The 26,448-nt window shown below is 41.4% G+C and overlaps 1 protein-coding gene across 2 annotated transcripts in view; it reads right to left on the bottom strand.

Moving 5' to 3' along the window:
- LOC127574640 (sal-like protein 3) overlaps positions 1-26,448 on the bottom strand; it is a 60,975-nt gene that overhangs the window by 5,191 nt on the left and 29,336 nt on the right. Inside the window, exons 2-3 of one of the 2 annotated variants that reach the window (XM_052023812.1) lie at positions 8,639-11,563; positions 8,082-8,422 (exon numbers count right to left, since the gene is read on the bottom strand). In XM_052023812.1, coding sequence (XP_051879772.1) covers positions 8,082-8,422; positions 8,639-11,563 — 3,266 coding nt within the window. Of the gene's footprint in view, positions 1-8,081; positions 11,564-26,448 lie in introns of both variants that reach the window. The other variant, XM_052023811.1, reaches the window with a different exon arrangement.

The following is a 26,448-nucleotide window of genomic DNA, read 5'->3' as shown; positions in this document are numbered from 1 at the left end:
ATTTCTGCTGATCGTAATCATTACAATTGCATCAAGTAGAACATTTGAAATGCAATTATAGTTCACTCCACTTAGCTGAAAGTTTATAATTCAAGGTCTGATAACACAATTTCTTCAAGCAATGTTTCCACTTTGTTTTGTTATTAATGGTACTTCAATGTCAATTTCTCATCAATTCCAGAAGAATTTGAATTCACATGAATTCATAGAACATAGAACAGTACAGCACTGGACCAGGCCCTTTGGCCCATGATATTGTGCTGAACTAATTAAACTAGTAATTAAATGCCTAATTAAACTAATCCCTTCTGTCTACACAATGTCTATATCCCACCATTGTCTGCACATCTATGTGCCTATCTAAGAGCCTCTTAAATGCCTCGATCATATCTACCTCCGCTACCACCCCTGGCAGTGCATTCCAGGTACCTACCACTCTGTAAAAAGCTTGCTCCGCACATCTCCTTTGAACTCATCCCCTCTCACCTTAAATGTATGCCCTCTAGTATGAGAAGGCATTCAGAAAAAAACATATTCTCAAGTGCCGTGCAGAGGGTAATCAAAAAATATTGATTCAGAGAAAAGGAGATACTAGGGAAAAAGTAACCAAAAGTTTGGTGAGAGAGGTTGATGAGACTTAATCATGTCAATCCTCCCACTGTTTTGTTCAGTGTAATTGTGACTTATTCGGTGGTGTGGCTGCTTGGTGACAGACGTGGAGCCAAGTGTCATCAATATAGATGGACAGAATATATTCTCACACCAGGAAAGGAGGTATTATTACAGATTTTCAACTTGCCACTTGAACATAAATCTTGTGTGGCCACTTGACTGCCTCTTATAGAAACTGCTCAGTTCATGTTTCCAAATGGAAGTAAAAAGCAATTTTTCTTTAAAAAAAGGTGAAAATTAGCTTTCATAGTGATGGCCAATTACCAAGCCAGTTTTACTCCTGAACTGTAAATTATAAATCTATTCTAGCATGGAGGTGAGGAGGAACAGGGTGATTAACAATAGATGCTTGTACAATCCAGGAGGCTGGAGTGTGGGGGTTGGATCAAAACTCATTGCTGAAGTTACAATGGGAACAATCAGGAAGGTAAAGTTAGATGATGTCATCCCCGCAATTTGTATCGAGCAGACAAAAGTACTACGAGTAGTAGACTGTGTTTAATTCTACACAACCAACTCTGCATTGGGAACTGTACCCTGAGCTTGGAAGGTTTAAAAATCTCATAATTGTTTTAAACTCCTTCAATGGCTTTGCTGCTCTCTGTCTCCATAACATCCTCCACACTCTACGAGCCTCTGAGACCATTGCACTCCATCAGTTTTGCCTGCTTGCCTGCCGTGTTTTGTCATTGGCTACAAACTGTGGACTTAAAGTGAGAAGACCCAATCAGCCCTGCCTGCCTCAGAAGCAAGAGTAATTTTTTCGAATCATGGAATTATTATGGACCAGAAGGAGACTGTTGAGCTCATTGAGTTGGTGGCAATGCTGACTAGAACAATCAGATCAAGCCTGCAAATGATTTCCTCTTGTACCTATCCAATTCCCGCTTGAACACATCCTTCAAAAGCACTGAATTCTAGATTATGACCATTCTTTGGGTACAACAATTTTTGGGAATTATGTGATATATTACTATCCTGAGAAAGCCATTGAAGGCTATAAGGTTTCTTACTCCCACCACCTCAACCTCCCCTTGCCAAACTGCTCGAGCTCACTGTCCTTCTTTAAAATTCCATTTTTATCAACAAATTTTTGGTCAACACTCTCTATGTCCTTTCATGGCTCATTGCTTTTCCTAAGAGTAAAATCTGTCAATTAAATGTTAGGGTAAAGAGGTTGGTGAGACTTAAAACAATTATTTTAGTCCTCCTAAGATTTTGTTCAATGTAATTGTGGCTGGTTCCAATGGCATGGCCATACAGGGATGGATGTAGAGCCAAGTGCCATCAATGTAGATGAATGGAACACAAGCACATACCAGCAAAGCGCATATTATGGTAGTGGTAGTGGAGGCAAATACGATAGAAGCATTTAAGAGGCTCTTAGATAGGCATGGGAATGTGCTGAGAATGGAGGGATAAGGACATTGTGTGGGCAGAAGGGATTAGCTTAGTTAGGCACTTAATTACTAGTTTAATTAGTTTGGCACAACATTGTGAGCCGAAGGGCCTGTTCCTGTGCTGTACTGTTCTATATTCTATTATCACTGCTGGTTGGATGCCTGTAATAGAACCTGCTCGATTTGCATTTCCAAAAGAAGTGAAATTTTCAAATGAGGCACCTTGGGATGTTTTACAGTGTTAGAAGTCACTATATAAATGCAGGCTAATGCGGGAATTCAGCACACAACATGCAGTGACCTAATTTTGTATACATATGTGTCTTCCTGTCTAACTTCTTCTTAAGTTGGATGCTATATTTTTACTGGTACCTTCTCATGACAATATTAGATTACATTATGCATGATTAACTTATTCTTGCCTCTGAGTCTGAGCTGTGTTTAAAGAGTTTGTGATTTTAAGTCCCCAAAGTCTACTTATTGTTAAACAAACATGGCCAATGTGCAGTCAGAATGCAATTGCCATATGACCAAGGAGAGTTGCAATTTTTACTTTGCAATCTAGATGTTTTGCAGATTTAGAAATGTATGTCTTCTTAAGTGTAATGTCTGTAGATACTGCCACATCATTTTAATAAATTCAAAAGAGAGATAACAGAAGAAAAAAATTGTCTGAGAAAACACTAATTTCCTTTGAACAGGATTGAATGACTGAGTTGGTTCACTATATCTGTAATAACTTTTTATGACATGACTTCTCTTTTATGGATCAATTATTGCTTCTCTGTACAGAAATGTTTTAAAATGTATTCATGTTATCAAATCACTGTATTGATTTTGTTCACCATAATTCATCATTCATAGGGTTAGCTACAGAATTCTTGATGTCCTGAATGTGGTCTTAAAATTTAAAGTCACATTCCTCTCAGTTTATTGAAAACTAATTTCTACTAAAAGCAGGGCAATTGTTGGGTCTTTCAGCACATAGGTCTTTGGACACTGATTTTCTTTCAAACGAGGTTTGCTAGTTTCGGTTGGGTTGCCAAGAGCGAAGGAAGAGTGGAAATGTCTCTCGGCATTACCTGTGCAAGATTAAACATAGAGTGACATTGAAAATGGAGATCAGGAGAGTGAGACATCCCACTCAGCAAATTAACAGGGACAGTCTGAATCCAGAGGCTTTGCAGAGGACATGTTTCAAAGCATAACTGCTGTTAAGATTACATTCAGAAAAGAAATGTGCATTCTTATCATGGCTTATTCTAGCCTTCACATATGTTTCAGAGTGCTGAAGCCGGCTTGCTCATTATCTCAAAACTTTGGAGGGAACCGGATTTGCTTCTGCAAATGGAATATGTAATAAACTTCTGGTGAAGCTATTGTGGCAGGCATCCTGAGAAAGCTTCTGCCAATTAATTATTTTGACTAATGTCGGTTGGGTAAACGAAGCAGATGAAAGAGACATCTTGTGCCATGTGAGTTCCCACAAATAGTAGTGAGATGCAATTAATCTGCTCTGATATCCAAGTTGAGAGAAATGCTACCGAGATAACTGAAGGGACCCTTCGCTCTTCTTGAAATGGTGCTATAAGATTTTTAACATCCATTTGAACCAGGACAAGTCTTCAGCTTAAAATTTCCCAGTATGTAGAAAACAATAAACAATAACTACTGACAGGTCAACTATGACCAGATGCTGAAAGCTAGAAATGGTATCTCTTGTTCAGGCAGCAGATCAGCACTAATTGCATCACATCGTAGCTGTAGTACACCGGTCTCTACTTCCGAAATTCAATTCAATTGAAATAATTGGAAGTGAATTTCAAATACAGAGCACAGCATGGTTACCACTACTTTAGAGCTTGTTAAGAATGAAGTTCTGAAGATATAATATTTGAGTTTTAACAAGGTAGTCACAAATATAGAAATGTATAACTGAACAAACGTAACACTGGTCAAAGCACCGTTGCATTGACCCAGTCTGTGCAAACATTTTAACCTTTACATATGTGGCTGATCAAAGCTTTAACTGTGCATTCACAGTGTGCATTAACTGTGAAGTGAGAAGCAACAATTATAATTTAAGCTCAAAACTTATACTTGATGCCACCAATATCTGCAAATTTGATCCTGTAAGCTAAACCACAACATCAGAAACTATGGAACCAAAGGCTATTATTTCAAAGGAACACCACACATCAACAAAAATTGCTTTGACCTACAGTGTGATGTGGTGTGGAGGAGGGAATCCTGTTGGAGAGGAGAGAGCTTCCTTCAAAAAGACTTATGACTATAGCTGAGAGTGTGAGAGAAGAACCAATGTTGATGGATCAGAGTGGAATGAGAGAGAGTAACTCTAGGGCTCCCATTTTACATTCCTTTTCAGGGTTGGATGGGATAGATGTCAAGTGATGGGAGGACTCCCTTCACTGTATTGATCCTATCATTAGTTGGACTGGTGGTACTAAATCTCCAGATTTGCCCATGAGAAATGATGGAATAACCCATTACAATTTGTTATTTTTGCTTTGCTTAGACATTAGCAGAAGGGAAGCTTAAAATTCTGGACAAGATTACCTGTGAGGAAATCTGGGGTATGGTATGTACTTGGTTGTCAGTGGTAGGAGTTTGTGGGAGTATCAGCTAGCAGTTAACCTTAACTCTCAGTATTTGGTTCCATTGACTTAAAACAACTGATGATCAAAAGCTGGTCCATTTGCATCCCTTCCCCTAATGCTAATGTCAATCAAGTGAATGTAAGTGAAGCAAAATAAACAATTATAATAAGTTATTTTGTCAGGCAGCAACTGTGGAAAAAGAAACAAGTTAATGTTTCAAGTTGAAGACCCTTCATCAAACAGAGAGAGTCCTGCTGCCTGGTCTGCTGAGTTTTTCCAGCATTTTAAGTCTTCATTTCAGATCTGCAGTTTTTATTTTGATTTTCATTAACTATAGGATCAGTACAGTGAAGGGAGTCTTCCTAACACTTGACATCAATGTCCACCCTATTCAATAAGGGTACTGAATAGGGACAAAAATACAAGTCCTTGGGGTGCAGGCTATAAAGAACTGCAGGTTGGTTATGGAACCTGACTGCTGTTCCTCCATTTCAATGATACTGGTGAACTCTTCGACAGCTGTGCAATCTTCCCTGGGTAATCAATACTTTTAGGTACAAGGAAATATAAGCCGTAAATGTGGGCTCGCTCTTAACTTTTAAGAGTAAATTGGATAGATACATGGACGAGAGAGGTTTGGAGGGGTATGGGCTGGGGGCAGGTAAATGGGACTAGCAGAATAATGTTTCGGCACAGACTAGAAGGGCTGAATGGCCTGTTTTCTGTGCTGTAGTTTTCTATGGTTCTAACTCCAACTATGAGTGAATGTGTTCTTGCATGGATTTTGTCTCATCTTTCACATTCCTTATATTCACACAAATAAGAGCCTCCATGTATATTCAGACATTGTAAAGAAAAATGCTTGAACGAAATTATTTCCCATCCATCTTTAGTACGGTACAGTTAGAATTATGAATCTCTTCAATGAGTTGCTTATTAAGAATTTGATTATTTTTTTCTTTCTTTAATAATATGAAACTATGCATGACTGAAAATCAAGATTGTGAAAAAGCTGCCATTAATGATTTAGAATCAATTAGTGATAAGAAAATTTAATTCACAAATCAAATTGGTTAACAGCAATTTTCATTCTGGCTCAAGAAATTCCACAATGTTAATTTGTTTGCAAATATTAACAATGCAAGTGAAAGAGACTTTATGCTTAATTGAGGATGCCGTGTTTAAACATCATAACAGTATGCTGACATGAGATCAGGATATGATGCTGTTTCCCTCTGCTCCTCCACCTTACAGACATGACAGCAACATAGCATTAACAAACAAGCTATGCTCTGTAATTCTTGCAGTTCCAATATTATTGGCTCAGAACATCCCAAGAAAAAATTGTGCAGAGAGATCCCAATGTATCAATCATAGTGGGAGTTCCTCCTTCTTTCTTTAGGCTCTTTGGTTTTAACTGGGCTAACAACAGAAGGGAGTTGGAGAGATGTCATCAGTCACTTCTGTTTGCAGTCATACTCCATTTCTGAAATTTGGCTCCAAAGATTTCAATGCAGCCACTAATCATTCAGTGCAAGCAGCTGAAGATGAATTCCTACTCCTTAGCACCTTATCATCATGAAATAGTAACTGAGATGGGCAGAGGAAAGTGATGGCCCTCTTTTATTATCAGCAGTAATTGGCCAGCATTGAATCTCCCTTTGGTAATTATGTAAATTGGAGTGGGGAGTTGAGCAGTAACGTAATGCACCTTTAACATTATACTCTGGCAATTTCGTTCAAAAGCATGCTTTAACGTTTGCAAATAAACCACATATACAAATATGATGCAAGCTATAACTGCACAGCTTTAACTGTCACAGATGGACTTTCAAGAATTAACCCCAGCTGGTTTATACCTGCAATCCCTCCAAATGAAATTGGTCTAAAGCAAAGAGTTGTTAAGAGGCAGAATGCTGAGACATCGCAACTTGAAGTATTTTGGTGATTACATCAGAGAAGGAAAGGAGTGTTACTTGGGTACACCACATCAACATTCAGTTACAATGCACAGATTTATTACTAATTTACTAAAGCAGACACCAGTTTAAAAAGATAATGGCTCAAAATTGGTTGCTGCTTGGCTGTGTTCAAGGAGCTATATAGCAGCATCAGCCTATTTTACTCTGCTTCCAAAATTCAGTTCCCATAACTTCTTTGCAATGAATTGCAGAAGTGGAGTACAACTTGCTGATGCTGCTTGAGCACAACCAATTGGCAATGAATTTCCAAGCACAAATGTTTTATTGTAAAAGAGAAAATCAATGCAGCATTTTTAATTTGATTTGCCACTATTATTCATCTGAGAAGATGATGTGGACTGACCTGCTATGTGTTTCCCGCATTGTCTGCTTTTATTTCAGGTTTCTAGCATCTGCCATTTTTACATTTACATTGCCAGCATTATTGTTATGTGTCACTTTTAAGACAGTCAGTGCTTACAATAACAAGACTTTACATTCTTTACAGTAACTGTACACCAGATAAGCACGGACAGTTTGAAGTATTAATGGAAGGATATTTTGTTTTATTCTTATTAAATGCTTGCCTCAGATTATATATTTAATTGATTTTTAGCAGAGGCCAGAAATTGTAATAGGTTGGACCTTGTGTGGTTGTTAATTTGGTTCATTAAAAGTTCATGTGACTTTATGGTAGTGCATTCAAATATTTTAATAAGACACATAATATCTTCAATTTATGGTATAGCATTTGATATATTAGCAGGGCAAAAGTTTTCTAACTTTATATGACAAAATAAACCTTTCTTGGATATCTCTAGTTTTGTGAGGAGAATGTACTAAGTTTGGAAAGTTTAGTTTAAGCAAATACTCCAGTTATTACGCTGCATTCTAAGACAGACGTTTCTTGTGTGGAGTAAATAAATGAAGTTTGAAAAATGGAAAGGTTTTTCAATAGTCAATGTCAAACCTGTTTTTTTAACAATACTTAGAAACATTTGCAATTCAATTGTGAATAAAATTAAGACAAAAATGATCATTTTATCAATTTAACTATTCCTCTGCTGTGCCAAATGTCCTTTAGTATTATTCAATAAAAATAATTTATCTATTTTGTTAGTTCATTTTAAAAATTATTTAATAATGACCCTGGAATCTGTTGCCTATTAAGATCAGAAAATGCAGTGTATGTTAGTCTGTGAGACTGTGAGAGTGTTGTGTGTATGTGTCTAGCATTGCATTTAGACCAAAACCTCAAAGTGAAGACAAATGTTATTTTTGATAAGGTCCCATTTTTCAACCATTCAAGTACCAGTTATCACACTTGCTGTGCCAACATTCTGTTTCGGATTTACATCTGCAGATTCATGGTTAAAAGAGAAGCAGCCGTTAAGTTCTTATCACTAATTTATACATCAAAATGATCTTACCTTAAGATTCCCTTTTGTTGTAAAAGCTCTGCCACAGATTGTGCAGCCAAAAGGCTTTTCACCAGTGTGAGTGCGCTCATGGATCTGAAGAGCACTTGCAGAAGAAAAGGTCTTCCCACAGGACGGACAGTTATGCTGCTTGGGAGTCCGACGAGGTGGCGGTGCCAGAATGGGTGTCATACCTGGACTCATAGCTGTCTGTGGTGCAGATGGAGCCTGTATACCAACTGGAACCTGCGTGCCATCACCTAGGGAGATCGGCTTGCTGTGACCATTGACTTCCATTTTGACCACGGTTGGTGCAGTGCTGGTGACCAGGCTAGGAGTACTTTGGGTGGGACCTAGAGTGGAGTTGGGTTCAAATAACTGAGAAGGAAGTTCTTTCATCTTGTGAGTCAGTAAGTGCTGTTTTAAATTACCCATAGTGGAGCAACCACGATTGCAGATTGTGCAAAGGAATGGACGCTCTTTAGTATGGCTGCGGTAGTGAATTTCCAACGCACTTTTACAAGCAAAAGGTTTCCCACAGATACTACAAACAGTACTTTTCAACTTACCACATTCTTGGTTGGGGAACAGCATACTAAAAGCCTCTTCTTTGATGATCGGCCGGGTCAGGTTGTTGGCTGTCAGATCAAGTGCACCTCCATTCTCCCGATGAGTTGATGGACTGTCCACTTTTTCTAATTTCACCGGAGTCTCATGTGGCTCCTCATGGTTGCCAAAGCTTGGTGACTTTGACCTTTGACTCCCAGTGTTGCTGGGCGCGGGTGACAATGCCTGCATCGAGGAAGAGCACTCTGACAGTGCGGGGCTACCAGCACTTTGACTTTCCAGATCACCCACAGCAGAGGAAGAGTCATTTGTTAAGCGATCACTCTCCATGGATCCGTTTTCAACAGATTTCACGCTGGATCGCTGCTGTGTGCCCAGAGCACAATCTATTATCTTCATCTGATTCTCCAGTGCTGCAATGTTGGATATCACCGAAGGCGGTGAGTTGGGTGACGAGCCGGAATAGCACAACAACTGTTTCGAAGACTCTGTTGAGGCAATATTTAATTCTGCCTCCTCGTCCACTGAATTTTCATCCATCAATTCATCGTCAGGGTAGTTGCTCATTAGTTCTGCATTCATTTCATCACAGGTTAAGTCTCTGTCTAGGCTGTCTGAGAAGCCTTCTGGCAATGGAGTGTTGGGAATCTGGCCTCCCATATGCATGCGAATATGTTGCTGTAAAACTACGGCATTTGTGAATTTCTTCTGGCAAATGGGACAAGAGTGCTGTACTCGAAGAGGAGGCTTTGCACGGTGAACTCCAAAGTGTGTCTTTAAGTTCCCCTTGGTGGTAAAAGCCCGCCCACAGATCTTGCATTTAAATGGCCTCTCGCCTGTGTGCGTGCGGTAATGCATCTTCAGAGCACTCTGACAACTGAGTACACGGTGACAGATAACACACTGGTTGGGGTCCGTCATCTTTTTGTCGATGTTCTCCACCAACTGCTGCAGCTTTGAGGTCTCAGATGTTTGCATAGAATCCAACAGACCACCAAAGGGAAACTTTGCCTTGAACTGATCAGATATGATGGGGAGCAGAGGACTGGGAAGGGTCGTGGGAACGCTGTTCACTCCGCTCTCTGCACATGTAGTGAACGTGGTGGAGCACGCAGCTGATGAAACTGACTGCCCAGATGCACAACTTTCTACTGTCTTGAAACCTGAAGCAGATACGTTCGAACCTTGGACCATTGAAATAATATTACCACCAGTAATTGACTGCGGAGACTCTGCAGTTATTGGAATGCTGGAATCATTCTTGTTCATGTTTGGTGACAGAGAAGCACATTCACTTGATGGAGGTGATGGTCTTTGGGGTGACCTGCTTAAAGGAGTCACCGTTGGCGATTCACTGGTAATACTTGATAGAGTTGGAGGCAACTGTAATCCAACTGATGTTGGTATGGTTGACAGCACAGGCTTGGTGTCCAGCCAGGTTGTCACTGGTTTTTCAGGTGGCAAGGACATCCCATATGGAATACCAGTGCTAGTAGGTACATTATCCAGGTATTCAGGAACTGGATATGGATTCATCTGGATGTGAGGGTATTTTTCTTTATGCCTCTGGAAGTGTACTTTGAGATTACCTTTGGTGGAAAACCGATTTCCGCAAATATTACACTTGAATGGTCTCTCTCCAGTGTGAGAACGAAGGTGAATCTGTAATGCACTGTCGCTTCCGAAGACCTTAGCACAAAACCTACACTTATGCTTGAAAAATGGATCTTCTGAACTTGTTTTAGGGTCGAACACAGAGACATTGGGTGGTTTCCCTTTGCGATGCTTCATTAGGGCAGCCAGTGGGTCCAGAGCATTGGTTGTGGCAGCAATGCTGACCAAGGGGTTTGGGAAGATCACACCACTTGAGGAATTCTGAGGTAGCAGTGGATTAGGCATGCTGGAAGCTGGACTGAGGAGACTACCGTGTGCAAGTGATGAAGTCGAATACTGCAACTGAGAGGAAGTGTTATTTGTGTTTGAACTGGAACTCGGAGTCAGGGAAGATGCAATTCCACTTGTGGATGGAGGCAAAGCGGATTCCAGTCTTGGTGACGCACTACTGGGTAAAACAGGAGTGCTGGCCCCAGAGGCGGGCTGAGTGATCTGCTGGGAGCCATCGAAAGCTGAAGTGTGGACATTGGGTGCCTGCACTGTGCCAGAAGCTGAGATAACACCTGACAAGGGGTTGGAAGGATGCTCGCTGAAGGAAGCATGCTGGCTAGCAGCAGATACTGGAGTACCTTGGGAGGGTGCAGAGGGGTTTAGTGGGTGCAGTGTCTGTGGGTTCATCATCGCTACCTGGTTGCGGATTTGTTCAATCAGTTGCAGCTGGTGCAGCTGTTGCTGCTGCAGAGCCACCAACTGCTCTAGGATCATAGGAATAGCCATGGTGGGTATTGTATGACTTGAAGTGGGGCTGTTAGATCGGGTGTCCTGGGAAAACTGTGCTACTGCCACCTTAGTGCTCTGCAAGGTCTCTAAAGTCACATTAGTGTTTGGCATGTTATAATTGGTCATAGAAGATGATTCAGAGATCTGAGGTAGCAAAGTAGCAGTGCCGGTGGACCCTTGATTTTGGTAGCCTTTGTCGGTTGATGCGTCCACCTCCATCGGCTCGTCTTGCTCGGTATTCTTTAGCTCAGAGCAGTCGTTCCCCTCTAGCGGACCATTGTCCTCACCAGCCTCGCTCTCCACTTGATCACTTGGGCTACTGGCGGGGGAAGCCTCGGGGAAGTCCTCCGAGTGTGCTGCCTCCTCGTCGTTGACGATTAAGACTAGCGGGTTCTTCGTGCAATTCTTCTGGTGCTCCATGAAGTCAGGCCACTTGAAGAACTCTGCACAGCATTTCTCGCAGATGTGTGTTTCCTCACTTCCGCTCCTACTTTCATTCCCACTATCAGCATCATCCGGTCCTTCCCCTGGGACTATAAGGAAATGAAAGGGACATGTCAAGCAATGACTTGCCGGACAACCCCTCCCTCCAATTTCAAGTTTTTGCACATAACTAAAATCAATATTTTTTTATTTTGTACAAATTACCTCACTTCAATACATCTCAGGTCCCTCTGTGTGTATTCTATCACTCCTTCTGCCTAGCTAATCATTTTCTTTGCACAATCCATCAAATTATGAAGCCCTATCAATTGTGGATACCGCTGCTTAATGAAATTCCATAGGAGCTATTGATTTCCAATATTTTCATACAATTCACAGCTGCCTTGTCTGTTGGGTACAAATCAAGCCTTTGATGGACTCATTAGGATTCCCCTTTACCATCAGGTTTCCTCATTTCCAACAAAATTAGAGAAGTCTTTGTCAGTTCACTTGACATGACTAAACTAATCTGTAACCTTTCTGGCTCATATCAGTAGCTGACAGGACAAACTGGCCCTCTGTTCCTCAAATGTGGTGTTGGACTGACCAGATTTATTATCTTTATACAGCATCAAGGCAGTATGGATTTAATGCTAGTCTATATATTGTCTTAAATCAATGACCGTACCTGTAGTTGCTTCAGAAATCTGAAGAGCAGTACACCCTTAAGCATTAACAAGGGTGTAGTGCCTTTCAGAGCTCTGTGCAATTTAGCTAAATTAATTATTTCCTGTGCTGCCAGTAAAAAACAAAGACTGCTGTATCTATTAAAAGTTGTTGATAGAGACCCAGTCCATTAAAACATTGAATAACAGAAGGCCATATTATGTGAGGTGATTTCTTAACTGAACAAAACTGAAACTATCACTGTTGTGAAGAGAGCCAGAATTTAGACTTATTTTGGCTGCAAAATATTTTTATGATCCTCAATGAGGCCTTCATATATTTATACACTACCTCCAGTCTTTTATACCCTCGCATGACTAGAAAGTGCCTTAAAAGGCTTAGTTAGTCAGCATACAAGGAAGTTTGATACCTATAGTATTTATACAAGAGAACTCTTGGGCGCTGACTCATCTGCGCTCAAGAAATGCCTTGGTTTTTGTCTGTGTCGGGAAAGTTATTAATTGGTTATATATGTTTAATTAGCATTGTGTGTAGTCACCTCTCTGAAGTGGTCTTGCTACTCCATGCCAAACAACACCCAACATTTAAGAAACAGAATTCCAACGGGCATCTGATCGACTGAGTAGATTTATAAACTAAATTGAAGTTTATTTTTGGTTGCTATCACAGCATAAGTTGGCACCATTGTGCCAAATGAAGTTATTCATCACTTTTTCCACATTCAACCATTCTGAATTATTGGTTGGCTATTCAACTTGCTGAAAGTCAAAGAAAATGCAGACCTGTCTATGTGTTTTGCTGCATTTTGTATAAGGAAAAGATTCTCTCCAGCAATTCAATTGGTTAGTGCAGTGCAGTGCTCTGCCATTGTAGCAATGGGGCTAGCTCACAGTGGTGGAGTGATCAGTTGCTATTCTCTTTTGGCAGGAAGCTGTTTGTTGGGTGTTGGGCAATGGCAACTGACCTTCTGGAAAATGAAGAGACTTTAAGGTCACCATCTGTGTATGGGAATCAGTCCCTGCAGCCAGATCTGGTCAATGCTATGTGAGGTGATCTCAACCTTCCAACACTTTTGCTCTCTGCACCAAATATTGTGTCAGCTGTGGCTCAGTTCTTATCATTGTGTTGGAAGCCTCTGGGTTTAAGTCCCACATCAGTGACTAGAGCACACAATTCTGGTATTGAGGGAGTGCTCCACTGTTGGAGGAGCTTTCTTTTAGTTGAGACGTTAAAGCAAGGCTCCATCTGCTCTCATCTGCATGTAAAGGATCCCACAACATTGTTTGAAGGAGAGCAGTGGAGTTATCCACAGTGATATGGCCTGTGCTTATCACTCATTCTACAGAGTACCTTCTCAGTAACACATGGCTTTTTTGTGTGGCCAACCTACCAGCCACCATTTCCTCCATAATAATAATGGCTGCAAAACAAAATTGCTTCATTGAGTGTAAAGTGCTCTGGCACAATCTGAAACCATGAACGGTGATATTTCAGGGCTTTTTAAAACTAAATATCAATATATTTGCCTTGGAGATGTTGCAGTGTAGATTCACTAGATTGATTCATTGACAATTGCTTGCATCTATATCTGCATATCTTTCCAGGAATCATAAGATGTCATTTATTCCAATAGAGTCAAACAGCACAGAAACAGGCCCTTCGGCCCACAGAGTTTGTGCTGATCATCAATCACCCATTTACATTAATTCTAATTTATTTTCCCCACATTCCCATCAACTTGCCCCAGATGCTACCACTCACACTAGGGACAATTAACAGTGGCCAATCAAGCTACCAACCCTGGCATGAGGGGTTGTCCCATGAGTAAGACTGGCCTAAACCCTCTGGACCTTAGGAGAAGGAGCAGTGATCTCACTGAAACATATAAGATTCTGTGAGGGATTGTCAAGGTAACCACTAAAATGATCTGGCTGGAGTGTCTTGTACTGGAGGGCATTGTTTCATGAAAAACAGTCAGCCATTGTAGCGCAAGATGAGGAGAAATTTATTTACTGCTGTTTAGGAATTCTTCACCTGCTTGGGTAACTGTTGAGTGTATTCAAAGATAGATTTTTGCTCACTGAAATTATCAAGACGTACAGACAGGTAGAAAGTGAGATTGAAACAATAGGATCTTACTGAATGCAAACAGTCTAGGGGGAATCTATGGCCCATTCCTGCTCCTGGTTCTTAAATTTCAGGGTACACTGATACATCTGTCTCCTGAGGTGGTACCTCAATGTGAAGCATGTAAGAAGTGGTCTCAATGACTCTGGGTTGGGGTGAGGGGATAAAGGAAATCAGTCAAGGTTGCTGTTCCCAGCCAGCTAGTCTTGCTCGATTGTGTGCGTGTGGGTATGGTGCTTTTACACATTGAACAAGTGATGACCCTCTACATGCTGTTCTGATTTTAACTGCACAGAATCAAAGCCTCGTGGTGTCCCTGCAGGGAAGCAATATCAGATTAATGAAACTGTTGTCACGTTGTCACGACTCCACCTCTAAGCAGCCAGCAGTAAAAAGCATTAGCTGAGGTCTGGAAACAGGCTGAGAGCTGGTCCTCCTGACAGGAAACTCATAAAACCCACTGGGGCCTTGACTATAATGGAGAGAGCACCGAGGCAGTGTGTCCTTCATGGGGTGTGAATGGGTGATCAATATGTACAAAAATGAAAGATCTCTGCAAAGCTAATGACTAACAGGACTGTAGTCGGCACACAATCCATGGATGACATTGTATTGATGATGCATTTCTATGAGCATGTGCTTGTTCCTAGGAGTGTTTCAGATTTAGCACTTGCTTTTTACTTACACATGTCACAATGGCTACAATTGAAAATTAATTAACTGGGATGTTCTGTGGTGCTATGTAAATTCAAGCCTCTGTTTAAGAATGACTTAGTACAAAGCTGCCCTCTATAGTTTTACCTTTCAGTATCTCTGATCCTAGCTGCTCTGCATCAAAGCCTTGTGATGTCCCTATAGGGAATCGCAAGTCATTGCTTTTGATATCTAGCACATTGCAATTTTAAGAAAACACCTTCTGATTACTGAGAGGCCACAATACTGAAGTTGATGTCACAAACACATTTATTAAATATTGAACAAAGACTGATCATATTAAATGAGTGTTGATTATTGATGTGTGAATTCATGTTGTGTTTGGGCACAATTCTGACACAAAATAACACTGGGGCATTTGTTTGTCTTCTGTTGTATAAACTAAATGCTCAATGCTGGGTGTTGAACCCCGTTTCCGAAAATCGGTTCCATTGAAGTATTTCAGAATATGTTGCTAACTCATGCAATTAGCGGATGTAATAGAGGGCGAATTTCTACACTTGTAAACTTGAATCAAACATAATTGGAGATAAGATGGTTGTCTGAAGGGTAAGAGGTTCTGAACTTTCTACAAACAGTATGAAGTATAATACCATGCCTTGTTATACCAAGAATGGCATAGAAAAAGTTTGGTGAACAACATTCAACAAATAAATTAAGGATAGTTTAGCCACGGGGTGATCTAAAATGAGAAATTAAGAACTGGGCTAAGCATGTTGCAGATGAGAGGCTAAACCAAGGTCTCTTCTGCCCTGACATGTAAAGGTACCTTCAGCCTTATTCAAAGAAAAATTGTTGCAGACTAATATTTATCCATTAATTTAACACTTATTAGGCAGATTACCTGATTCTAATCTCACTGTTATCTATAGGAGGGTCCTGTGTCCAAATGAGATGCTGCACTTTCCTTCATTACATTGATAACCAACAGTTTGCAGATAGGTTGTAAAACCCACTTAGAATGGCACAGTGGTGCAGGTCTTAGAGCTGCTACATCACAGCAGTTCCAGAGACCCGGGTTCAATCCTGTCTTCCGCTGCTGTCTGTGTGGAGTTTGCACGTTCTCCATGTGACTGTGTGGATTTCCTCCTGGTGCTCCGGTTTCCATCCACATCCCAAAGACGTGCAGGTTGGTAGGTTAAATGGCCATTGTATATTGTCCCTAGTGCAGATGGATGGTGGAAATGTAGGGAGAAAAGGTTACAAGGAAAATTAGTGGAGGAATGGGATTGCTTTGTGAGCTGGCAGAGACTCGATGGGTGGAATGGCTACCTTCCATGTCATAAGGAAACATGGAAACTCTTTCGAGATGTTCTAGGATTGTAAAAGATGTTACCAAAATGCAAGCCTTTCTTTTTCCAAAAACCTTTACCGAGAACAATTAAAATAGTTTGAGAAATTATAGGATAAAGCGTTTGGTAATAAGAATTATATTACTTTTCAGGGAGACAATATAGCATTATTTTCAACCTGTTCTTCTTTAATAAGGTTTCAGTAAAAAAAAATCTCTTACTGAATGATTTCAAATTCACCCTTATCGTCTACTGAAAAAAAGCACTTTGCTGCATTATTTAATTCATCAGGAAAGAGCTCTGTCTCCCTGTTGAACAGTGACATATAAAATAATAGGAAATAGGAAGAGAGTTGCCACGCTGTAACCCAGCCTAGAAATTCAGATGAGGTCAAATGGTTTTGAAACCCTTTTTGGAATCTTGAAATTGCATTACTACAAATCTCTCCTTGGTATATAGAATTTACCACAGTTGATAAAATAATAATTGTTAAAACGTATTGCTAAAACCTCCAGTAGCATTGCATTTAGTTGCATCCATATTGCAAAATAAATGTCAAGCACAGAATTAAAGGATCATGTTGCGCCAAATGTTGTAATATCCAAGCTGGTGAAAGGTGCCAACATATGAGCGGCTGGCCTCTGCCTGTTACGTAAAATCCTAAAGCACAAAAGCTGGCCGTTTGGCCCATCCTGCCTATGCCAACTCACTGAAACATCAATGCAATTAGACTCTTACAAATTTCTATAGATGTACGGTGGAGAGAATTCTGACTGGTTGCATCACAGCCTGGTATGGAGGCTCCAATGTACATGATCGCAAGGGGCTGTAGAGGGTTGGAGAGTCAGCTGGCTGGCTCCATCATGGGCATAGCCCTCCCTACCATCGAGGACATCTTCAAGAGGCGGTGCCTCAAGAAGGCAGTATCTATCACTAAGGACCCTCACCATCCGGGACATGACCTCTTATCGTAACTAGCATCAAGGAGGAGGTACAGGATCCTGAAGACCCACACACAATGATTCAGGAATAGTTTCTTCCCCTCTGCCATCATATTTCTGAACGGTCCATGAACACTACCTCATTATTCCTTTTTTTTTGCACTATTTATTTTTGTCATTTGTAGTAATTTTATGTCTTTGCAATATACTGCTGCCACAAAACAACAAATTTCACGTCATCTAAGTCAGTGATAATAAATCTGATTCTGATTCCCCCTCTCATGGAGTCATACAGCACAGAAACAAGGCCTTCAATCCACCGTGCCCATGCTGACCATCAAGTACCTGTCTATACCAATCCCAGCAAGTAGTCTGTAGCCTTCTATGCCTTGACAATTCAAGTGCTTTTGTAGCTACTTCCTAAATATTATGAAGGTACCTGCCTCCACTACCTCTTCAGACAGTATATTCCACATTCCAACCATTCTCTGGGTGAAAAAAAATTCCTTCTGAGATCCCTACTGAATTTCTTACCTCTTATCTTAAACCTACACCCTCTTCTTTTAGACACGTCTGCTATGGGCCAAACTTTCCTACTATTTATCTTACCTTGGCCCATCATATGCTCTCTGTACCACATTTTCTTTTTCCAAATATTTATCCAATTCCCTTCTGAAAGTGATTATTGAATATATTCAATATTCTGAAGCACAGCCTCAAAATAAAACAACGTCCCTTTAAAACTGAGATGAGGGGGAATTTCTTCAGCCAGAGGGTGGGGAATCTGTGGAATTTGTTGCCACAGGAGGGCTGTACAGGCCAAGCCGTTGGGTGAGTTAAGGCAGAGATCGATAGGTTCTTGATTGGTAAGGGGATTAAAGGTTATGGAGAGAAGGCAGGAGAATGGGGTTGAAAAAATATCAGCCATGATTGAATGGCAGAGCAGACTCGATGGGCCAAATGGCCAAATTCTGCTCCAATATCTTATGATCTTATATTTCCACTAGACTTTCAAACAGTGCAATTCAAATTACATCAAGCTGATGTCAAAAAGATGTCCCTTCCAATGTCATCTGTTTTGCCAATTAGCCTAAACTGTCCTCAGGTTACCGATTCAATAACCAATAGAAACTATTGAATTTAAGCATTCTATCAAAATGCTTTATGACTTAGATGTTTGGGAAACAGGTTCGAGATGAGGTGTGCCTGTTCCTATGTTATAGTTCAACAACATGACACTGCACTTAACCAAAGACTTCACTGTATATTAGGTTTAAGCAACAGCTTATGTGTGGTTACAAGACAGAGAATTAAAGGTTTTAAAAATTTCCAGTCCTTCTCTTTGAAGCTTTCCAATGTTAAATGTGCTCAACAGCCTTGGCTGTCGTATTGGTGATCTCACTGCACCACTCTCTGGAATTTTTCAGGAAAGCATGGGGGGGGGGGGGGGGGTTGTTGGGGGTTGGGGGGGGAGGAACCTGCCAGCATCTCATTCCATATGGCAAAACTTACAACACCCCGGAAAATGGGTTGGAGTTTATGTCGGGTTCAAAGCAATGTGTGGAGTTCACCATCCTGCCGACGAGGAAAATACAGGCCTTTGTGTGTTTCAAATTCTTTGCTCTGCTATTTATTTTGAGTGGGTTAATGCCTCTGCTGAAATAACAGAGAGGAATTTCAGCTGAATGTGTCAAATGTTCAAACTGTAGTGTCCTATACTGCAACTTGGAGGCCTAAGTTTTTGCAAAGTTATTAAGCTGCAGCCTAAGGAATTTATATAACCTATTATGCCAAATATATTGTCACAATTGATCAGTTTTACTATTGTAAACCCATGTCTATGGAATACGTGGATATATATAGACATAGAAAATTCAAACCTTCTCTAAACTTCTATCTTTGCTCTGGGCAATGTGCATTAAGTGGCGGGCACAGAAATAAAAAACCGAGCTTGCAAAAATGTACCAAACAGTGCCAACAGCAGGGACCAGACTAATCAAATATTTAAGGACAGGAAAACATTAGTTGAAGATATCATTTAATGTGGACAAAAGCCAAAGCAACACTTGCTGGGGTTGCTTACTTTAGCAACCAATTCCAACGGAACATCTTTATGCTTTAGAACGGTTGTAAGTCTGGGCTTGCAGCCTGGTTTCTGGTGCCCTCTTACACCAGAAGCACATCATCTTTGCACCAAGAAAGACTTGGAGATAAGACCCAAAAACTGCTTGAATACAAAGATTCTGAAGTTACAGCCACAAATTTAGAAAAGTGGGGAGAAAAGGCAGTTTAGATCGTCCTGTTTCATGCATGGGCTGGAAAATACACAGGGCTGATTGTATTCGTTAACTCAAGAGAGAATTGGCTAAGTACCTGCTGAAAAAAGAAATGATACAGGGTTATGAGAATTATTTTGGATATGATACTTCTGAGGCTCTGGGAGCAAGCAACCTTTCCTGGCCTGTACATTCCTGTGTTCTTACGATCACCCTGTTGGGAATTAATGCAATTACAAACTGCAAGGTCTGATATTCCACATTAATCACCTTAAATAAAACCTTTCAACCAAGGTTCAGAAATGTTGGGTAATGGTAATATTTTACTTATTTCTGGAAGACTGATTTAAGGGACAACATGGAACAATGGGGATGATTTTCTAATGAACAGATTATTTGATCAATTTACACCCATCATAAATTTACATTGGGAGAGAAAAAGCTTACATTTATAAAGTGCTCTCTGGGCCAAAGAGCTTTGTATCCAATGATGTACTTCTAAAGTGTGGTCATTGATGTACTGTGGAGAAATGCAGCTGCCAAAATGCACTCTGCATGGTCCCATAAACTGCAACAAACTGAACAACCATTCAATGGGAATTGCAGAATACCAACGGTGCACTGTACCCCACTTCCGAAATTCAGTTCCTTGACTTCTGTACTGTGCATTTAGTGCATACGATCAGACAACACAGAATAGGCCCATGATGTTGTGCTAAATTAATTAAACCAATGACTACTAATTAATCTAATCTTTCTTTCCGCACATTGACCATATCCCTCCCTTCTCTGCATATCCACTAATGATTTGGAACTTCTGACTAATTGGAATAAACTAGCCCTACCATCAACTTGCTCCTTCAAATGGTGTTGTGGCATCTTCTACATCCACCACCTTGAAGGACAGACACTCAACTTAACATTTCATTTGAAAGACATTGCAGAGCTAGCTGCACGCTTCTCTACTGAGCCTATAACCCATAACCTTCTGATTCAAGATTACAATGCTGTCACTGGACTCGCTGTGCAAAGGTTCACCAGCCAAACGATCAAGTGGTGGTTTGCATCATTCTGGGTATGGTAATTATTTTTAATTTTGTTTATCGTGTCAAGGAGAAAGAGCTCTGCACAGGACATAGCCTAATTTATCATCAAGCATTCTCAGGTGAAAAGCAGATCACAAATGCAGATTAAAGGCAGGACAAGAAGCCGCTAATAAAAAGCACACCTTTGACAAAGTTTATTTCCCATTCCCAAACAAAATATCCTTGTGTGAGATTAGCAATTGTTGCTGTGTTACATTACATTAAGTGACAGCCATCCTAAAACAGGAAGTATAGTTCCACAATTCACACAAATAAATTAAGAAGTCCTTTTTTGACGATCACCAATCTTTAAAGAAAACGCACAGGCTTAGAACCTGTAAGAGGCTGTACATGGGAAAAAACAAAATAGCCAATCATATTGCACTAATAATAATGATCATTAAAAATTTCTGGAATTTCTTTAAAAATTTCTTTAAGCCGCTAAGAAGCAACTTTCTCCGTATAAATCTTGTAAACTTTTTAATACAGCTATGGAAGAAGGAGTAAAGGGTGCGAATGTATTGGATAATCACTCCAGGGGGAATAAGAGAAGCATATTTTAGTGCACTATTAAATGGTACAACAGTGGCTCAGACAGAAACACTGAGTCAGAATAATGGGGGGGGTTCCAACTCCATGCCAGAGGCTTGAGCATGAAAATCTAGGCTGATACCTCAGTGCAATACTGGGGTAGCTCTGTTGTCTGTTGACAGTATTGTCTCTTGAATGAGAGATTAAACCAGGGCTATGGCACTCTCCAAGATGGATGTAAAAGGTTGCAGTGCACTATTTTGAAGAAGATCAAGGGAAGTTTCCTTGGTAATAGTCCCTTAGTCAATGCCACTAAAGCAGATTATCTGGTCATTGTCACATTTCTGCTTGTGGAAGCTTGCTGAGTGTGAATTCAGCTGCCTATTTCCTACATTGAGTGCACTCCCAAAGTACTACAGTAGCAGTAAGATGGTTTGGAACATTGTGAAAGGTGCTAAGGAAATGTGCTACAAAAAAATCTTATGGGTTATGAAGCTATTATGGTGACAGTAGTGTAAATAATGCAATATTTATTTCATACTTCATATTTCCTCTTGATATAGAAGGAAGCCATTAGGCCCATCAAGTCTATGCCAGCTCTCAGAACATTCACATCAGTTCCATTTCCCTACCTATCTCACTACAACTGATTCCCTTTATTGTCAAGTCCCTACACGAGGGACAACTTACAGTGGCCAGTTCACCTGCTAGGACATCCTTGGGATGCTGGGAGGAAGCTGGAGCACCTGGGGGAAACCCACATGGTCACGGGAAGGACATGCAAACTCCACAAAGACAGCATTGGAGGTCAGGATTGAACCTGGTTCACTGCAGCTGTGAGGCAGTAGGACTGCTTGCTGCACCACTCTACTACCCATCTGTAGAATGCACTGCAACACACCAAATAATTTCCTTGCCTTCCTCCATCATCCAAAGACTTCACATCTTTTACAACAGAGCACCAGGGAAATGCTGCTGGTGAGTGAGGGAGCAATGCAAACTTGTAGAGGATTACTGCATGCAAGACCAACACAACCATGGTGAACAGTGTGCCTAGGTGTCAAAGGACCCCCTCAGGAAATAAGGGTGAAAGATTGACACAACTTAAATAAGGATGCCATGGATACAGTCCGATGTTACTGCAAAGTACTAGTAGTGGATAGGACACAGATGATAGAAAGTTAAAAAAATACATAGAAAGGTACTTTTGCAGAGAGGGATGTTCAGGAAAATGTGTTATAGTCTCGAAACCTGATCCACTTGCAATTTTCAATTTTACCCATGGTTTATTGCACTGTAGATTATTTCTGGGTGAAATTGTGGGTGATGTAAACTTGGAACAGGTGCCTCAGTATGTGATTCCTGCCCAGTGATTTCCCAGTTAGGCACACAGCAAATGATGTAATTATTCATGGACTGCATGTTACTACCATACCAGTATAAACTTGAGCAGGAAGCTCCACAATATCACTGTCATGAAACAATCCAACTATGTGAACATCACAAGCGCTTCTTGTTTCTCTTGCTAACTAAAGGGACATCAGGATACCTGACCGGGCAGATTCATAACTTTCTGAAAGCTACTCAAGCTCTTCCTCAGGATGCTACTTCCTCAGGAGGCTAAAGAAATTTGGCATGTCCACTTTGCCCCTCACCAATTTTTGTAGATGAACCACAGAAAGCATCCTATCTGGATGCATCACAGCTTGGTATAGCAACTGCTCTGCCCAAGACTGCAAGAAACCGCAGAGAGTTGTAGTCACAGCTCAGCACATCACGGAAACCAGTCTCCCCTCTGTGACTCCCCTCCCCTCCCCTTCTCACTGCCTTGGTAAAGCAGCCAATGTAATCAAAGACCCCACCCATCCCAGACAATCTCTCTTCCCCCCCCCCCCCCCCCCCAATTGGACAGAAGATATAAAAGCCTGAAAGCACGTACCACCAGGCTCAAGGACAGCTTCTATCCCACTGTTATAAGACTATTAAACATACTTCTTGTATGATAACATGAGACTCCTGACCTCACAATCTACCTCTTTATGGCCTTGTACCTTATTGTCTGTCTGCACTGCACTTTCTCTGCAACTGTAACACTTTATTTTGCATTCTGTTATTGTTTTCCCTTTGTAGTACATCAATGCACTGATGTGATGAAATGATCTGTATGGATGGCATGCAAAATAAAGTTTTTCACTGTACCTCAGTTCGTGACAATAATAAACCAATTTACCAATTAACGCACCTCCCAAAGTCCACAAAGTGCTTAAACTAACAGCAAGTGCTTTTTCCAGCCATGAGCTGCTGAGATGCCCTAACAATGGTGTCTGAGTGCCGAGCAACACTTTGTGACTGGAGGTGACACTATGGTTATGTGGGTTGGGAATCTCAGGACAGGGGGCAAAGCCATGCCCATCAGTGTAAACTCCATGCTCAGACCGACACTACATCCCTCCTGGACTTCTGTGATGAATTGGACTCCAAGACTCAGGTTTTCCAATGCTGTCCCGGCTGCGCTGGAAGATCCCCAGTCATGCCCTGGTGACTAGACTGTGTGGAGGTTACGGCCACATTGACTCCCAATTTCCTTGCCACAGGATCTGTCCAAGGCACCCCAGCAGATGTATGCTGTGTCCTAATGTGCTGTTTCCCACTGTCACAGAGGTTGAGCCATAGAGCCATACAGCATGAAAACTGGCCCTTCAGCCCAACTGTTCCATGCCAACCAAGATGCCCATCTAAGCTAGTCCCACTTGCCCGCGTTTGGCCCACATCCCTCTAAAACTTTCCTATCTATGTACCTGTCCAAATGCCTTTTAAATGCTACTAATGTACCTGCCCCAACCACTTCCTCTGGCAGTTCACTCCACTCTCTGGGTGAAAATTTTGCCCCTCAGGTCCCTTTTAGCTCTTTCCCTCTCACCTTAAACCTATTCCTCTACTTCTTGATTTCTCAACCCTGGGAAAAAGACTGTGTGCCTTCAAAAGGTCAGTCCAGGCACAGATTCACAAAGAAATTATCCCATTTACTTTGATCTCAGTGAGGACAGGATGGAATCTTGGCACTGGTATTCGCCGGCATTGATGGCTTCTTACAAGTGCAGAGAGCCACTGACTGCATCCCTGTGCCAATAAAAATGTTCCATGTTAAAGGACTGGAAGGTTTCCACTCCCTCACTATGCCGGTGTGTGGGAATCAATGAGAAGAACTTCCTCATTGTGAATGCCATATTTCTGGGAAGCGATCACCCTGAGGGAGTCAGCAGTATTGGGCATTTTCAGCAGTTGTCTGGGGGTTTGGGGTTACCCTGCACTTCCCTTGCCCCTCACACCAGTGGACTCTCTAACCATGGAGCCTTAGTAGATACAAGGAGAGCCGTGCACAGACCGGGAAAGCAGTGGAAAACAGCATCGGTCTCCTGAACATGATGCTTAGTTGCCTGCACCAGTCCAGGGGTGTCTGGCAGTGGACACTAAGCGGAAGTGGAGACTTCATCATTGGGTGTTGCATACTGCACGTCTGGCCAAACACTGACAACAGCTGGTGCCAGTGAAAGAAGACCAAGGAGACCTAGAGCCTGAAGGGAATGAGGAAGTACCGCCAAGGATGTCTGCCACCCTGGCCATTCCCTTTTCTCTCTTCTACCTTCTGGGAGAAGATACAGGAGCTTGAAAGCCTGGACAACCAGACTTAATGACTAAGCCAGACCAGACAGCTTCTTCCCCACTGCTGTCAGACTTCTGAACCAATCACCTCTTTCACATCCCCTTCTCGGTGGTGCTGCCATGTTCTTGAACCCTTAATTCTACCTCTTCCGTTATTGTCACTTTAGCATTTCTTTTTGCACTACTTCAGATTGCACTAATAAATTTGCACCATTCTGTAGTATTGCACTCGTCGGTGTATTTACAGTTATACTTATTATCATGTATACTGTTTACTCGGTGAGCTTCACAGGAGCAAGGAATTTCATTGCACCCTGGTGTACATGACATTAATTAATCTGGATCTGGATCTGGATCTGGATCTGGATCTGGATCTGGATCTGGATCTGGATCTGGATCTGGATCTGGATCTGGATCTGGAGAGCAGCAGGAGTCAGAGGAAGAGGGAGGCTCCAAGAGACATGTCTCCGCTCAATATCCACAGCCTCATCTCCCAACTGAGCCAAGGAGGTAGGTGTCGGCTGCCCAGGATGAAAGAGAGACAATTCTCAAAGGCAGCTTGCAAAATAAAATTTCCCAGTAATTACCAAGTGACTCCACACTCCGATTATTAATATCAACATCGTATGCCAATAATCAGGGGCTGGGGTGGGGATGGGGAAGCACAATTAATGCACAATTATCCCTCACCTGCTGCTCTGCAGGTCTACCTGAACTGATTATGACACACGGATGAATGAATCTTTGATCTAATTACTGAAATGGGGTTTGATACAATATCATTGTATATCAAACTAGTGGAACCTTGGTGGATAAATTCAGATCTCTGCGTAAAAATAGATGTTCTATGAGGATTTCCATTCTGTGTTTATAAATGGTGGTACGCAGATTGTAGTGAAGTATTGCGTGCGAACATGAGACTTTTTTCTGCATTGCTCCAGTGTGCTGGGGTTCTCACTCCTGGAGGAGATGGCTATAGCCACCTCTTGTGAGGCTCTTCTTATGGAGGGCCTGGTGAATCTCCTGATCCCCCAGCACACAGGGCCGTTTTCCTGATGTGTATGTCTTTGTACATCTCTCTGAGTGAAAACAGGAGGTGCCTTCCTATCTACTGCAGCCTCCCTCTTCTTCATGTATATGGTGCTGCTCTGTGGTTGCCATGTGCAGTGAGCCTTTAAGGGATGATGCCCTTCTCTAAGTGCAGCGTGGCAAAGTAATGAGACATGGGCAAAGTCATGAACTGCGGAGGTTCCTGTTTTAGCTCTTGCTTCTGTGTGGAACCCAACATAATGTCATTTCAAGATGGAGTTGGCTACAGATGCAATTTTTTTATGATTGGGCATTTACACCAAATGCAACCATATCTTAGCACAATCCTATGTCTAGCCATACATCGTAAATGAAAATACACCTAACCCCAATGCTAGTGGAAGATTAATACATGAAGTGATTTCCATGAATTAGCTCACCCTGTGTTAATACCACTACTCTTCTTAAAGCCAGCACTGACACGTTATAGGAAGAGACATCAAGAGAAGTTCTGATAACACACAAAAAGACAAACGTAGATCTTTCTTAAAAATCTAATTTGCCAAGACCTTGTAGTCTTTTGATATTGGAGGAAGGAATTGAAGTTATTCTATGTGTTATTCTATTACTACTTACACCAAGACTCCATA

Source organism: Pristis pectinata, chromosome 9, assembly GCF_009764475.1.
Source record: "Pristis pectinata isolate sPriPec2 chromosome 9, sPriPec2.1.pri, whole genome shotgun sequence".
Taxonomy (NCBI): Eukaryota; Metazoa; Chordata; class Chondrichthyes; order Rhinopristiformes; family Pristidae; genus Pristis; species Pristis pectinata.
The sequence above is the reverse complement of the archived record's forward strand: the minus strand, read 5'-3'. Positions and strand labels throughout refer to the sequence as shown.